The 17,049-nt window shown below is 37.6% G+C and overlaps 1 protein-coding gene across 7 annotated transcripts in view; it reads right to left on the bottom strand.

The window, feature by feature from the left end:
* The window catches only part of LOC135696748 (voltage-dependent L-type calcium channel subunit alpha-1D), a 70,691-nt gene that overhangs the window by 16,910 nt on the left and 36,732 nt on the right, over positions 1 to 17,049 (bottom strand). For all 7 annotated transcript variants that reach the window (XM_065216244.2, XM_065216242.2, XM_065216245.2 and 4 more), the window contains 18 exons: positions 16,724 to 16,941; positions 16,258 to 16,370; positions 15,070 to 15,185; positions 13,852 to 13,893; positions 13,068 to 13,221; positions 12,294 to 12,466; positions 11,625 to 11,737; positions 8,735 to 8,844; positions 7,933 to 8,064; positions 7,377 to 7,449; positions 6,629 to 6,752; positions 5,625 to 5,877; positions 5,239 to 5,275; positions 4,667 to 4,805; positions 3,424 to 3,647; positions 1,845 to 1,904; positions 1,192 to 1,298; positions 367 to 475 (listed from right to left, as the gene is read on the bottom strand). In XM_065216244.2, the coding sequence (XP_065072316.2) occupies positions 367 to 475; positions 1,192 to 1,298; positions 1,845 to 1,904; positions 3,424 to 3,647; positions 4,667 to 4,805; positions 5,239 to 5,275; positions 5,625 to 5,877; positions 6,629 to 6,752; positions 7,377 to 7,449; positions 7,933 to 8,064; positions 8,735 to 8,844; positions 11,625 to 11,737; positions 12,294 to 12,466; positions 13,068 to 13,221; positions 13,852 to 13,893; positions 15,070 to 15,185; positions 16,258 to 16,370; positions 16,724 to 16,941 (2,297 nt within the window). The remainder of the gene's footprint in view (positions 1 to 366; positions 476 to 1,191; positions 1,299 to 1,844; positions 1,905 to 3,423; positions 3,648 to 4,666; positions 4,806 to 5,238; positions 5,276 to 5,624; positions 5,878 to 6,628; positions 6,753 to 7,376; positions 7,450 to 7,932; positions 8,065 to 8,734; positions 8,845 to 11,624; positions 11,738 to 12,293; positions 12,467 to 13,067; positions 13,222 to 13,851; positions 13,894 to 15,069; positions 15,186 to 16,257; positions 16,371 to 16,723; positions 16,942 to 17,049) is intronic.

Here is a 17,049-nt window from a genome sequence, read left to right as displayed (position 1 = left end):
AATTGCAAACAACTGGTTAAACTAGAACACAATTAAAATTTAGCTTTGTTTTTATTGTAAAATTGAAAAATCAGATGGAGGGCCCCTTGTAAACCCGCATTCACCTAAGGTCTACCCTCCTTAAATTATTTGAAAATGAAATGAAAATGAAAAAATAGTTGATGGAGAACCTCTAGCAGTGGAATATGAAGAGCTAATATTTTATTAATATTATTTGCTTCTCAAAAAGATCGACAATGTTTGGCAAAAATGCATTGGTTATTCTTATTGAAAATTGAAATATGAGTTAGTATGCTGGATTAATGATCGCAAATTGAAACAAAAATTCATTTAACTATATTCGTAAAAAAACTGCAAACTAAAAACCTTTAATTTTTCCAGCTTGTTTACAACTCTTAGTGGCCTAAAAACTCGCAAAACCCTCATTGACTTTAACGTCTGGCCTCCACCCGAAGCTAAGTCGTCACCCTGGTAACTGAAAAATAAACAAGCTTTGATAAGAACCATGTTTAATGTTAATTTGCTAAGAATGGAACTATGTTAAGAAACAAATTAATAAACAAACAAACAATTAATGAATTATATACAATTAAGAAGAAAACCATCAAATGAAAGAATGAATAAACAATCGTTTGACTTAAAATAGTGAATAAATCATTAAAAACATTTATCATATAATTAATCTTTAAAATAATAAGAATTAAAATATCATTATTACTCAAACAATCAGCTCACTTATTCTGAGAACGTTAGCTAATTTTTCAGCCATCTCAGTGTCTCATCTCATTTTTTGAGCCTTTTATACACATTGTAGTTGAGAACAATTTAAATCACAAAACAGACAATTTGAAAAATGGACTATAAAAGATCAAGAGAAAACCAGAGAAATAAATAAATATATGAAAGGCTAGAAATGCGCTGAAATAGAAGGTTGAGGCTGCTCGCTCTTGGAAATGTGAGACGCTAAAAATTGTTAAGCGAAGAGAGAGAAATGAAAAAGAGAAGAGCAAAAAAGCAAAAGAAGAGAGAAAGCAAGAAAGATAGCAAGTGAACAAGAAAGGAAGATAGAAATGATAAAGAAAACCAAGAAGTAAAGAGAAGAATTAAGAAAAGAAAAAGCAAATCAGGAAGAAAAAACATGAAAGACAAAATCGCAAAGCAAATAAAATGTTATAAGAAAGAAAATGAAACCTTAATACTATAGCCGTGATATTGCAGGCGACGATAAAGGTATCAATAACATTCCACCAATCTCGAAGATATGAGCCTTTATGTAATATAAAACCATGAGCAACTATCTATGAAAAAGTAAACAAATTTTGAAATAAAACCAAGAAAAAACGGGAGGGAACTGTGTATCTTCCTGTTTATGTATCCATAGGGACTGCAAAACACCCTTCAGAGTTGGGGGTAAAAGTTTTAGCGAACAAAAAATTGATTTTGGTTTATATAGTCTTAGGACCAAGAAATCTGCAGCTTCGCATAGGCATGAGAAAGAGTGTTGATAAATTTTTACTAAAACACAATCTACTGAAACATAATTAAAATAGTTGTATACTATTCAAATTAAGTTCTCAAAATTATTCCCTTTGAACTAAAAGTAGAAACAATAAATGGACTATCAACTAAGTAAACCCTAAAGGACTGCGTGGAGAATTCCAATTTCTGCTGTTTTTTGGAGCAAATTTATCTAGCGGAAACTTTGGAAACACACCAAAGTATTTGTAAAACCCCATTCAGATGAATCGAAAAACAAATAAAGATATTGAAAAAGCTGAAATTTTTAAAAATGAAAATTAAGAAATTCAGTCAAGGTGAGAATTGATAAACATAATCAGAAATACCTTTAACAACACTTCAAAAGTAAAAATTGACACAAATGCAATATCGATGTCTCTCAGCAGCTGCAAAAGAGAGAGAGATAAATTTGATGTTTTGAAGAAACCTTGGCATATTACGACGTCAAAGGCTACGGAAAACAGCATTTTTCTTGCAGCTAAAAAACGACGCCTGGTGCGACTTTCTATCTAATCTGCACAATGCGCTTTGAAAGCAAATATTATTTTTTCTTTCAGCACTCAGCAGCATTTGTAACCACGTTCGTAAAAAAATGTTTTTTTGGGATCTTAATTTGCCACGCCTGAGAATTAGCATATACATGAGCATATCATTCCATTCGCCTAGGTAAAGTTGCTTCTTCCAACAGGCAGCGTAACGGACAAAGCGGCGTCAATTAAATGCACACTAAAACGGTGATTCGGCATGAACTTTCAAACCAAGAGCATGGTGATTAGGGAAGTAGCGGCAAGGCCCTTTTCCATGTTACCGTAAATCCTCGAAACGCCCCCCCCTTCTCGAGAAAGCCCCCCTCTCGAAAAAGCGGCAAGGCCTTATTCCATGTAAAGTGCTTGGTGCCTTTAGCCTCAACGGTTGTACCACAAATTTTCCGCTTTGAAGGAATTTGACGTAAATTACTTGAAATGATTAAAAAAGCAAATAAAATGCAACAGTATCAAAGAGAGTACAGTTAGGCCTTGCGTCTACACGAAGCCGGTTCTGGCAAAACTGCAAAGCATCCCAGTTTCTTTTCTTTGAACTTTGTTCCTTTCGGCCAAGAGCAATGATCTAAAAGCAATCAGCATGGCAAACCAAGTTCAATATTTTTAGCTGTATGGAAGAAGAAGGAGCTCTCCTACTCAGAAAATCCTCGCCTACAAAGCTGCAAAGCACCCCAATTTCTTTTCTTCAAGCTTCGTTCATTTAGGTCAAGAGCAAAAATCGAAAATCAATCAAGTTAGATCTTTTAGCCTTACGGAGAAGAAACAGCTCTCCTATTTAGATAACAGCTCTCCTAGACTACAAATCTGCAAAGTTTGCTAAGGAAAAAGACGGGGAGACAATTATTTACTGCAAAAGACTTGACCGCAATGTTCAAAAAACAGTACCCAGTTAGAGAGAAGGAAAGAGAGGATTTTCCATGGTCCTTGTGTGCCATCCATGCCCAATTGGAACCGTTCCTCCCGTTTCCACGAGTCCTGTTCCAATTAGAATCTAATTCATAAGTAGCCAAATTTGCCATGATCCCGTTAAATTCGAGGCATATCCGTGCCAAAATCGTTACGGTTCCAAATTGAACGTGGAAAAATAGCCTAAGCCACAGAAAGAGTAGAGGCTGCATGCAGACTCAAAAATGAGGGGCCCTTCGAGGAAATAGGGGAGGCTACATGGATGCACGGGGCCCAGTCAGGGGCTTGTTAGTAACAAAACGTAACCCTTCTCTAGTTCTTGCGACAGATTTTGAGCATTATATTGGAAGAGCCCCGTCATAGCACTACAACCCTACCCTACCCCTGCTTGGCACAGCCCATATATAATATTTTGTACAATGGCGTGAAATGGATGTCAACAAACAGGAAAACTTACATCATTGTGCTTGGATGAAACAACCAGCGGATCTTCCATTGCCAAGATAATGCTGCTCAGTATGATAATAACAAGCATGATATGATCAAAATGCTTCAGGCTCACCAAGCTGTGACAAAATAGCCGGAACCTGTTGTTCGTCGAGAAGAGAAACAGGGAGCGTCCGTGGATGATTTTTACGGCGGACAGCTGTCTTCTCTGCAGAATTTTGGTTTGAGAGCTTCCTGTTGCAAAAGAGAAAAGATTGATAAGGATAGTTTATTAGCTAGTACAAGAAATAAGAGCAAAAGAAAAAAGAATAAGGTAATGACACCGAATGATTCGCTCTAGAATAAAACACAGCAATCTAACGATATAGAAAGTTCACAGACAAGTCAGAGAGAACAGGGGTTCATTTCACATCTCGGATGAGCTCAGGCAAACCACTGAATGAGAGTGTACACACCGGGAGTGTAAATTCCCTATTTAAAGGTCCAGTTCTGGCTTAAGCCCAGTCAAGGGATGTTCACGCCCCTTCTTTGCAGGGCTTTTCTTTTAGAAAATCCAGTTATTTTAGGGAGCTGTGGTTGGTAGCTAGAAGGCTCATTACTCTACAACAGAGTAAAAACAACCTAGAACATGAAGATATGTTGAGCCTGTTCACTCATTTGCATATATTTCCATGAAACATAGAAAACACTTTTCTTCATATACAGCGATAAACACCAAAATTTGAACGCCTTTATTACTTGAAAACGCCATTGGCCTGCTTTCCTTTTACAAAACTTCACTTACAGTATCTTACTGATATTATTTGGGTTTGCATTAGGACGATGAAACAATGAGAGTCTACAATTAAAGAAAGTATTTCTACAGGGAAGTCTTGATCATATGAAACCAGAGATATGAAAACACACTATTTTATCATTCGAACTCCGAGACAAACTTTTCAAATAGCCATTGCTAAGGATAGCAAACTCGATGATTTTAAAAAGAGACACCCCTTTTTAATTTACTACAGAAACCCATCCGCTACCGTGGATTGTCTTTTAATTTGAGTGGAATATTTTTTGCATTGTGGGCGACTCTGAGTTTAAAGTTTAAAAAAATTTAAAGTTTAAAGTTTAAGAATTTTGAAGAAGATTTTTGGAAAATCTTTACATTCTGCAGGGAAATGAGGCCATCGACACCTCTGTCTCAATCTAGATTGTTTTAATGGGACTGCATTTAAAAATTAGATGCTTTAAAAAAAAATAAAACAAACCTGAGCCATGTGGTCGGGACCTGTTTCTTGTTCTTTGGGAAGCTTCCCCTGTTCTTTGAGAAGATTCCCCTAGAGATGCAGCGTCTTTCTTCGTTCGGCGATATTCAAACACGACGTCGCACAACTTCTCAGCACCGGCCTAATTTTTCAAACGAAGCGGAAACATATTTCAAAGACGATATCAAATCTGTTCAACAAAGCTTTTTGGATATCTACAGTGCGCAGTGTTGGGAAGCAAGCAGAATGTAAAAAACATCTGCAATTCCTAAAACTGGCCGAAAAAGAATCACAAATAAAGGACTAAAGACATTTGCTTATGTAAGGAAACATTTTTCAAAAGAAAACAGAGTTTGGCGCACTGATGACAAAGAATAAGCTCACATTACAAATAATCTAATATGCAAACGGTCTTCGAATGGGTTGCTGGAACACTGTCAACAAGTACAGGCAACGCGGGAAATCTGCGGGAAAATGCTTGAAACATGCAAGAAACATGCGTGAAATATTGTGAAATGAATCTAGTCTAATTTATTTATTAAAATATCTAAATTCTAATTCAATGATAAACATACCGACTCTTTTTGCTTAGATACATCTGCGGGTCTTTTTCTAGAAGATAATTATCAAAGGAAAAAATTATTTTTCGTTATGAATTTTGGCTCGCATAAAAAACCAATCTTGTCTGAAGCAATTCTGTTCTTGCATTCTCTCCGATTCTCAATGCAGCCCTAAAGAATGTGGTGTCAATCACAAATGTCTCAAGGGGCAACTTACATGGTTCTAACTTTTTACATATCGAAACAGATATAGGTCTGTCCTGAGTCACATCAATTTTCAGCAGCTTTTTGTGATTTCATTCATTGGAAATCTTCTCATTCTCCTATCACTTCCTACTGAATGAGGATAGGAATATTTTGATTAATCAAAGTTAAGAACAAACTTGGCCTGTTTTCCACACCTTGTATTATTTTGGTCTCTTCTTTGAAATGTCATCCCAGAAAATGGGTTGTCATTCATGTCTGATCTCCTTCTTATTGCCAGGATCTTCGGCACGGCGCGTACTTTGCTCCATTTATCTTCATTCATCTTCTTCCGTCTCATTTGTTTTGCTTCTTCTTGCTTCTTCATTTCAAGTTCTTCGTCACGTGTCAAAGCCTGCGCGTTCGCTAAATTGTCAACGGCGATAGCAAGAAACACATTCAGCAGTGTGTCTGCAAACGGGTTAAGGACCCTTAAATTAGTTCCTTGCACTTAATACTCGCCGGACTAACGAAGTACTCTCCAGACAGCCAACGTAAAAAGGGTATGGTTGAGAAAATTCTTTTAGAGAGGTATAAATCTATAGCCTAAAGGCAATCTGTCTCGTTGTGGATTGGTTAACGAGAACAATAGCTGGAACAATAGCCGAAACACGATTCCAGCGCTCCCCCATATTTTTTACAATGCGATAAATTAAAGGGGGACTGGAAACAATGAAAAATCCCTTTGTTCTCATAATCAATCAACGTCGTGACAGATTGCCTTTAAATAGAAGTAAACACAATAGAAAAAGGCGTTATGGATAATATCTGATTTTTCAAACGAACTGGCTGGAGCTAGAAATGATAAATAACAAAATTTAATTTTTTCAAAGGATAAGAAAGAATACCTCAAAGTTAGATTAAGGTATTCAATTAGAGCATCAGGTAATTTCAGTTCTTGAAAAAATGATGGTCATCCGACAAAGACGAATATAGACATGGCTTTATCAAGAGGAAGATCGAAAATGAAAAGCAGAAGCAAAGTTAAAAATGATCTGCAAAAAGTGGGAATGAATATTGACACTTCTTAGGAAAAGAATACGAGCAGTCAAGACTTGAAGAGGCATTGTAAATAAAGAGGAAAAAGAAAAGAAAGAGGTTGATCTTTGAAATTAGATTATCCGTTTTATTTTGATTACAAACATTTGTTAGAAGAGGATACAATTGCCAATGATAACAAGTGCCACAAAATAAAGAGACACCAGCATTCCTTTGAATGATTTTGGTCCCCCTGCAGCACTGATACCATTGTACATCACCGAATTCCAATCTTCTCCTGTCATTATCTGTCATTAACGATTAAAATCAATTGCTTTAGCGATGGCTACCAAGTAAAGAAGAAGAAAACAAGTTTCCGATAGGAAAGTTTCAAAAACTCAACCATATGTATTGCAAGGTCTTAATGCGTTGACATCTTCATGACCTCAAAATTAATGAGTTCACAAAGTCTTGAGCCCTGGAATTCTTTTCTACCTCGTGATGTCATGGTATTGGAAACAACAATATCAAATTCATGGTCTGATGTTCTCTGAAAGAGCTTGCTTTGGTATAAAGCTAAAAGACTACCAAAACATAGATAGCTGCTCGACTCAATTTTGAAGAAATATCAATTTCGCCATCATGTCAAATTTTTTCATCAAATCAAAATTTTCGTCACGTCAAATATCGTCATCAATTTAATTTTGTAATCATATCAAATTTTGTCATCATATCAGGGTACTTTGTTGTATGAAATCCCATCATCATAAAAAAGTTCAGGATGCTATCAAATTTCGTCATCATACCAGACTTTACCATCATTTATTTTTTTTAATCAAATCAAATTCTTTATCAAATGAAATTTCACCACCATACCAGAGTTTGTTATTCTATCAACTTTTGTCACCATATAAAAAAGGCAAAAAACCCACCTGAAATACAGCCAACATTGCTTTGACAAAGTCGTCAAAATTCGTTCTTGCTTGAGTCATACTTTTATGGAACCTGAAGTAGAAAGTTGAAATTGAGTTCCAGTCAAGAAGAACACACTCTTGTTTATTGAGACGTATATTGAGACGTAGAGGGTGATAGACCGAAAGGAAGGCCAAAACGAACGTGGTTAGATGACATTAGAGAGTGGACAGGATGCCAAATGTAGGATTTAATCAGAGAAACTAGAGACGGGTGGAGGAAGGATGTTAGGGTGATGATGATTGATGATGATGATGATGATGATCATGATGATGATGATGACGATGATGATGATGATGATGATGATGATGATAATGATGATGATGATGTTGATGATGATGATGATGATAATGATGATATTGAGACACATAAGTATGTTACCTGGCCTCCAACAAGAAATAAAACTGTATTTTGAGGCTCAGTATCATGGCAAGCTATTAGCAAGTATGAAATCACGAACTACTGATTCATGAAAAATCCATTAGCGCGTAAATGGAAAATCTGATCAAAACATACATTCCCCCGAAAAGCTGCATGCCTAGCAGGGCAAAAATGAGAATGAACAGCAACAGCAGCAAAATCAAACTCAAAATCGACTTGATGCTGTTCATCAGTGACGTCACCACATTTTGCATTGATCGCCAAAACCTAAAGAACAATTACATAAACATCAGCTAATTGTTATCATAAACAAGTAATCTATGTGATAAGAAGTCCCGGAATGGACGATCCGGGGACTAGGGGTACAAAGGGAAGGAAAAGGGTACAAAGTATCTCTAACTTTGGCTTTTTTTTAAAAAAATTTTTGTATTTCGTATGAAAAGCACGAAAACGTGCACCTTTATGATTTTCAGCAGAAGTGTCTTTCTTGCCAAAAATCAATTGACTCCATAGTGGATTACAAAGATTAGCCAGGGAGGGAGTACTCTTCTTATATTGAAGTAAGCTTTAGAAGCTACGGTATGATTGTTTTTAAAGAGAAATTCTTCCCCCGCCCCTTGACAGATGACTGTTTTAAATAGACATTGCCTAGACAAATTCTACGTCCAAATCGTTATTTATCAATTGCCGAAAATGTCTGATAATTAAACTCAAAATTTGCCATCAATGATTTTTTAATGTTTTGCTTCTAAAATATCGCTAAATCTTTGAACTTTCTGTTGACCGCAATAAACTTTTCTTGACACCAAGAGCTACAAACAGTGATTGTAAGCCCTTGGAATTAATGCTGGCCAATAGCATTTTAATACAATCAAACCAGCGCAGTGTTTAAGTGTTTTGAAGTCTTTGTAGCTTGTGACGTAGCTACGGCGCCTACCTTGTGATCTTGAAAACTCGCAGCAACCGGAACGACCGCAGCACACTTATTCCAAGCTCCTCGTTGGCATATTTGTACAAGATTAAATCACCAATACTTAGCCATACAACCTGTTAAAAGAATTCACAATATGAGAGAGTACAGAAACAGACTATTCTCAACATTCGAAAAAGATAGTTAAACCTCTTTATAGCGGACAAGATCGGACCAGCATTACAGACAATTTGGGGGTATATATTTAACTTGGTGGTAACCGGCATAAAACGTCAACCGCAGAAGAAATTTTTTTAACAAGTCCAATTGACAAACAGAGCAAACTTGCACTTCAAAGCCGTATATATATATTGAATGGAACGGCTGGATCAATCTTTATTGTTCAACGACCGCATCTCCTTAACTCAGGTTGATAGCGGAACACGTGCTAGAAAGCCTGGTAGTCATATTCATATTTTCATATCATTCATGATCCTCCTTCAGTTACAGATTTACTAAAAAATAATTAGAGTTAGTTACATATGAAACAAAAACAAAAACTTTAACAAACTTAAACTGGTCTACCAGGAGGTCATGCTATTATTACCTCTTATTCCTGTATAGATTTTACTTTATTGGCCCAAGAGATAGGTTTTCATTTTGTGCTTAAAAAGGTCAGTAGATTCCACATTTTATATGTCATTCGGGATATCATTCCAGACCTTTGCTTTGACGTAGGAAAAACTTTTCTTTGAGAGTTCCAGCCGTTGTTTAGGTATTTTGAGATCGTTTATTCTCCGAGTTTAGTATTTTGAGATCTGAGTTCTCCTTGTCAACTTCCCCTTGAGAGTTTCTGGGCACATCTCCTTGAGAGCTTTGTGTACCATTGTGGCCCGGTCATATGTCATAACCAAGTCAACCAATCAAAGCACGGGTCTCGTTTTCATGCTACATGTTCATTCTACTGTTTTGGCAGAAAGGTTCGTGTTGCTTTTCTTATCAGCATATGTAAGGAGGATCTGTCCTTCCCAATCTCGCTTTAAAGACAAATTGCTAACAATGGGCCTTTGCGAGCGTGGCGACGATCCAAACAATGGCAGTAAACTTCTACGGATTAACCAAAATTGATTTCAGACTGTCTAAAAATGCATTATGGAATGCTTGCGTAGCGCAATGGCTCATTGTTAGCAATGACTCTTTAATGGGCACAAACCTGAAAACCAGAGCTTCAAAGACAACAGTTATCGGAAAAAGAACATGCAAAGGTTGAAGCTTCAATTCTTCGCTAATTGATAACGCGAGGCCAAATAACGAATGACGTCAATGGTGTCTGATTCCTTCTTCAAAAATCAATCAGATTTTATCAATTGGCGGTAATGGAAAAACTGCTTTTCCATCTGTCAATAAAGTTTCCCGCTTGAATACAGACGCCTTGCAAATGCAGAAAACCCGCTTCACCGAACACCTACTCATTTCGTAAGTCTATAAAACGTGTGACGCACTGATATAATCGTTTGATCTTTGGGAAATATAAACCTGAGTACACCTATTTGCTTTTATCAATATGCCGCTTATGATGAGTTAGAGACTTAATTTGTTAGGAACGTTGAAAGATAGGTAATCGTTGCAATCTTACGTAAAATTTGAGCAATACTCTTTTAATTTTCTGTATTACCCATAGAATAGGTTTATTACCGGAATTGTATTCTGATTTAAAATGAAAATAGCATTTCTGGGGCCTTAACAAATCTAGTCCATTCTACATTTGAATTATCATTGAAAAAACAGGATGACACTCATAAATGCAAGACCATCTGAGCTGGTTGAAAGTAAAGCAATAACTGTTTGCAGCTGCTCTGATGTACAATACCCCCGTGTAACAAGCTCGGTAAGCTTTTTTCTTCACAGGGCCGGTCTGCAGAGTGTGGCACTTTTCGACGAGATCTCCGGTGTGCACGAGCAAAAAGCCTGGTGTGCCGGTGTGCACCACCAAAAATGTCTGGCGTGCTGGTGTGCACCGACTATTTTCCCGTTGTGGTTAAAATTTGTGAATTCGCATTTCACCGTAAAAATGCGTGTGAAGTATACTGTTGAAGATAGCGCAAGTTTTTATTTGTATATTTGTCAAGTAAGATTCATGATATCTCAAATTGTTCATACACGACTGTGCTTGTTTTTATCAGCTGACATTTTCTATGGGACCACACCAAGCCACACCAATCTTATTTGCCACACCTAAAAATACCCGGTGTGCAACAGGTTTTGCACAAAAATATCTCCGGTGTGCACATGCCATACTCTACAGACTGGTCACAGGGGATAGCAAGTAAACATTGCAGGGGCTGCAAAATTTGTCTTGGACTGGCGGGGGATCGGATGTCCAAAAGAAAATTAATACTTATTGGGAACAAAAAATTAGCTTGCAGGGGACGCGGGGAAATGGGAAAATATCAGGGGTCATTCGATTTTGCGAAAGAAATTGATATCTGGGACGTTTTCACTAGACTTGTTACACAGGGGTATTGTACTGCTGGCTCTATGCTGAAAACGTTTATACTAATGGAATAAACAAAATGTAAGACATGCGTTTCTCAGCTATTGATTCACATGCTATAAGAAAATTGCGCCCAACGCGGGGCAAAAAAATTAGAATCGCAAGATGTATGCCGCATGAGTTAAATCACTCGCTGTATATCAATAATCAGACTTATGAAATAAACAGCACTCAGTACAGGCGTTCTTCTATGCTCTCGCAACACATGATATAAAAACCTGGCGCCCAACGTGGGACTAAAAGCTTTGATTGATGATTGCAGTAAAACATACGCAAATATGAGTTAAATTCATTAGATTTGATGAATGGTGCAAAAATTGACGCAATGCAAAATAAAGAACAGTATATAAAGGCAATACGTACTGTAAAGTCAAATTTGTTGAAAGCTGAACGCAGATAAACTTTGAGTCCCAGTCCATAAACTCGCAATAGCATTTCGGCAAAAAATAAAGCAGTGAAAACTTTTTCGGATAAATCTATAAAGGAGAAGACAGAAAAATTGACTTCTAGCTTCTACTTCAAAACAACATAAGCAAAATAGTCCATGGATTTGGCTATATGTGGCGATTAAAGAAATTGAAATTTACTAAAAGGCCCTCCAGTACCTCTGGACCAATGTTGCTTTATTGTTAACAATCGAGCATAGCAACGCAGTTTTGAATTTGGGCTGGGAAAAGGGTATTTGTTTTTTTCATAAATAAAATGTGTTTACCGAACTTTTCCTAAATTTGTATTAGCATTTTTTGGGTCTCATATCCTACATGATGCGTGAAATGATCAAATTTCTTTATACGTGAAATAATCAGAGGGTATGTTCACTTCAAGGTTTAGCGTCTGAGGGCCAGCCAGCCAGCCGTCCCTTCCCCCCTCAAGGCTTCTTGCTATACCAAGATGCTACAGCATTCATTTATCACGGAAATCAGTGTTTTTCCTCCCCCCTAAATCAAAACGTGCACACTATACCCAATGTTTTTAAGGTCGTATGTACGTTAGACTTTGAATTTCATTCGGCATCTTGGCAGACAAACATACCAAGCAACCGGCTTAGCCATTCCTCTTGTCCGTACTCTTGCAATGACATCACAGCAGTGTTGAGAAAAACCAGTACAAGAACAGCCCAATTGAAAATTTGATTCTTGCTCAATTTTCTTATAAGCAGACGGAATCGCTTCTCGCATTTCTTGATCATCACAAAGCAGCTTTTTCTGCAAAAGAGATGGCATGAGCTTGAATAATAGATAAAGATTAAAACTAATAATTGCTAGACTAAAACATGTTAAACATCTCTAACTTTTGCGGATGAAACCGACAGGCATGGCTACCTGGTTACTCTATCATCAAGATTGATTGATATTCTACAGGAGCGTCGAGAGGAGGGGTTAAGAGGGGTAAAAGGTCCGGGGCTCGGGCCCAGCAGTCATACAACATGTTACTATCGGATTGTTACAAAATCTTATTCTTTCGACGCCTGCAAGTGTCTGTGACTCAAATCACAAATTCTCGGCTCTCTAGTCTGCGACCCTAAATACTGAGCAATTCTTACACTTTGGTCCATTGGTTAAGCGAAATCTGTTCAAATCGACAGTGTTTTAATGCAGTTTTCATCTACGAAAACCCCATCCTTTATTAAGCAGTAGTGAATAAGGAACAATGCAACGCGACAGGAATGAGCAACAACAAACACACATAAATCAGTTATGGCTAATACTTCACCCCGGCATACGGGGCTTAATCAGAGCAAAAGTGATCAGTGGCTCCATCCTTTATTAAGCAGGCTGGCTCAATATATGTAAGCCATCAACTTACTTTTTACGGGGGGTCGTGATCATGTTTTGACTCATCACCGAATTCTGCATATTCTTCAGTTCTTCTTTTTCTTCCTGTAACAGTTGCCTTGTCGAGCAACCGGGGGTCATCGCATTCTGCGAAGCGGTTGCTAATTGGGTTCCCAGGGGGTCCTCTGTCAAGGAAGCGAGAGATTTTACAGAACTGTAAGTGAATAAACTGCATTTTAATCTTTAAAAATAATAAGCTTTAGCTTTTTTAAAAATGTTATATTTTAGCTTTGTCTGAATAATTATATTGCGTTTTTTTCAATGATTAATTCTTTTCTAGTATTAAAATGCCTTCACGAATTAACTTTTCCAGAAAGTCAATTCGTGGTCCCTTTAGTGGTAGGATTTCATCAAGGATTCTGAACACAAAATAGAAAAATGGGCTTTCCTTTTCTCTAAAATTATTTAAGAATATTTCGAACAAACGAGGACACCTCAATTTGCCAAATACGTTCACGGAGAAGAAATTTCAAGAGCAAAATTAGAGAAATAATTAATTATTTAATTCGGCTAATTTTTGTATCAAAATTTAGCGGTCAGCAAAATATTACATAAAAATTGAAAAAAAAATAAAAGACAAAAATATTGATTGCACCTTACTACTAGTGCATATAGAGAACTGCCGTATATAAATCAGTTTATTAAAAACTGAAATGACATGAATGAAAGAAAATAGGTTTAACGTCAAAGATTTTGTATATTAATAGGAAAATATTGTTAAACTTCAATTTCATTCATGATAAGTATCTACTTACCTTTATTATCTTCGAATACTTCATCAGTAAGTATAATCTCCTCTACCATTGAGAAAAGAAAAATTTTCAAATTTGATAAACTTGATGTAAAATTACTTGAATTTCTCAGGATAAAACGCATAAGTACTCCGAAATTGTACGACTTGCATGCATACATAAAATTGTAAGTTTTACAAATTCGGGAGGAAGGGAGGGGGAGAAGGGAGGGGGAGAAGGGTAGAGGAGAACAGTGGGGGAGAAGAATGGGAGAGAAGGGAGGGGGAGAAGAAAGGGGGAGAAGGGAGGGGAAGGAGGGTAGGGGAGAACAGTGGGGGAGAAGGGTGGGGGAGAAAGGAGGGGGAGAAGGGTAGGGGAGAAGGGTGGGGGAGAAGGGTGGGGGAGAAGGGTGGGGGAAAAGAGTGGGGGAGAAGGGTGGGGGAAAAGAGTGGGGGAGAAGGGTGGGGGAGAAGAGTAGGAGAGAAGGGTGGAGAAGAAATAAGGGGAGAAGGGAAGGGGGAAGGGAGGGAGAAGAGAGGGAGCTAAGCTAATTGTTATACATATACTGTAAATCCTCGAATTGCCCCCCCCTCAAAAAAGCCTCCCCCCCTGCGAATAAGCCCCCACTTCTACCGTAAGTTCTCAAACTTGGCGTTTTATTGAATTACCACAACAAATTCATACTTTTGGTAGTAATTAATTAAATGCTCATAAAGAAAGTTCTACTAAAATAAACGAGGTCTTTTAATAATGTCTTCTTAATGTCAACAATGATTCTATAAGCCCCCCCTCGTTTAAGCCCCCCCCCTCGAATAAGCCCCCATCCAAAAAATCAAAAATAAATAAGCCCCCGGGATTAATTCGAGGATTTACGGTAGGTACAATAACCGCCTTCGTAGGAGGAAGTTAGTAAGTTGATATGTCTCGTCTTGTAAATTTTATTTGCTGAGAAGAAAAATTTTCTTATAGGGAGACTAAGGAACTATAGCCCATCATTTTTAGAAAACAAAGATTAAAATCACAATACTATGAGTCTGGATTAGGGAACTTATTTTGTTCCCTTCGGTTGGGTAATTCAACCCCTTCTTGACAAAATTTGTGGTACCACTCCGGTTTGAGAATTAAACAAACGAACATTGATAAAAACTATTGAACCCACAGTTAGAAATTAGGCATATCTCCTGCAAAGAGCTAAACCTGCAGGACAAAAAAAGGCAGCAAGAGACAAGATTGCAACTTTACCTGCTTTGTTTATCCAGTCCAAGTATTGATCAACTTGGCGGTCTAATTGTCGCTGACGCCGTAGTTTCATAAACGACTTTCGCTTCTCTACGCGTTCCCTTTCTTTCGCAAATTCTCTGTTGTTGAAAAAATACACACTTGCTAGTATTATTTATTGCCCAAACCACAAATAGAAGCATAAAATTCATAAGGGTCAGAATCAGCATTTGAGTGTCACTTTTGTCGATCACTCAAGCCATTGAACCCTTGGGAAATTTGCGAAGGTTCAAGTCAAGGTACGTGTAAGAAAGTTCAAAGTTCTAGTGAAGGACTGTGAGGAGAGTTCAATGTTCGAATCATAGTCGAATCGAGGTCGAGTAAAGGTCAAGGTCAAGGTCAAGGTCAAGGTCGTGTCAAGGTCGAGTCAAGGTCGAGTCAAGGTCGAATCAAGGTCAAGATCGAGTCAAGGTCGAGTCAAGGTCAAGATCGAGTCAAGGTCAAGGTCGAGTTAAGATCAAGGTCGAGTCAAGGTCAAAATCGAGTCAAGGTCAAGGTCGAGTCAAGGTCATGGTAGAGTCAAGGTCAAGGTCGAGTAGATGTCGAGGTTGAGTCAAGGTACAGTGAAGAAGGCTCAAGATTCGAGAAGGGATAACGCAAATAAAGCTCAAGATTCGAGTCAACATACAATAAGAAAGCACAAGGCTCGACACAAAACACTGTGACGAAACTCTGTGAAGATTCAAAGCAAGGTGCCATATTGTAATGCAACGACTTTATGTCTTTCCAGGGCAGGCGGAAATCTGTTAAATCTCCTCGTGGTACTCAGTCGAAGATGAAGTCAAATTCTTGTAGATCTAAATTTAACTGGAGTGCACTGTGATAGACTGCGAGCTGTGCTGGTTGAATTCGTATCTTCAGAGTTTTTACTTTGGTCAGATCGACTTAACGAACACCAAGAAACACCTCCAAAGTGCATAATAAGCTAAATCTGCTGCAGTCCCAGGCCAAAGATATTAGAACAAAAAACAACATTATCATGATTTCAAGGAGAAAGAGCCTGTTCTCATGTGGCAATATTTCATCAAATTTGAAACATCTTAACTGGTTTAGCACATTTAGAGATTTTTTAATAGCCTTTGAGGATATGTGGGCCAAACTAAAAAACGTTATGAGGTCATCATTTAAAAACTTTATTTGTAACATACTCACCCACTAAGAACTCCAAGAACGAGATTCAACATGAAGAACGAGCCAATGACAATAAGAAGCGTGAAAGCACCCCATGTTATCAACGAGTATTTCTGATTCTTTGCATCGATGGTCTGTAAAACAATTTTTATTGTAAAAATTTGAATCTGCGAAAATTCTTAAAATAGATGTTTTGGAGCCGAAGATAAACTGAAAAACAATCCAAAAAGGAGCAGTTTCTCACAAAAGAATACTTTGGGCTTCAAAAGTCTTTAGAAATATGTGACGATAAAGGGGGGGGGGGGGCAAGAGGAAACAATTAACACTGTTTTCCCCAATACTTGTTTAATTGTTCCCTATTTTACGATAATAAACTTTAGGTTGCTTAAAATTAGGAAGAAACATTATTGCTTTTATAGTCTAAGTAAAGAACAAAATTGATCATGTATGGTTTACGTCAAAATACAAGCACAATTGCAGCACTCACAAGATACAGCACATCTGACCATCCTTCAAGTGTGATGCATTGGAACACAGTCAACATTGCCAAAAACATGTTGTCAAATGTTGTTATACCATCGTTAGGCCCTTCCCACTCGCTGGGAGATGCTTTGCGGCAGATTTCGCCAAAACCACACGCTCTGCCCCAACCATTTTTCTTATCACAAGGACGCGGTCTTTCGTCTGCATTCAGAGCCAAAACAACTGAAAGTACGAGAGGCAGAAAAAAGATTAACGAGAAAGTATAATAGGCCAGTAAAAAACATAAAGATACTTAATGGCGAAATGATCAAAAGGTTGAGGACTCCAGGA

The sequence above is a fragment of the Rhopilema esculentum genome, chromosome 18, assembly GCF_057945365.1.
Source record: "Rhopilema esculentum isolate cy_ngs chromosome 18, ASM5794536v1, whole genome shotgun sequence".
NCBI lineage: Eukaryota > Metazoa > Cnidaria > Scyphozoa > Rhizostomeae > Rhizostomatidae > Rhopilema > Rhopilema esculentum.
This window is presented reverse-complemented; position numbering and strand designations above follow the sequence as displayed.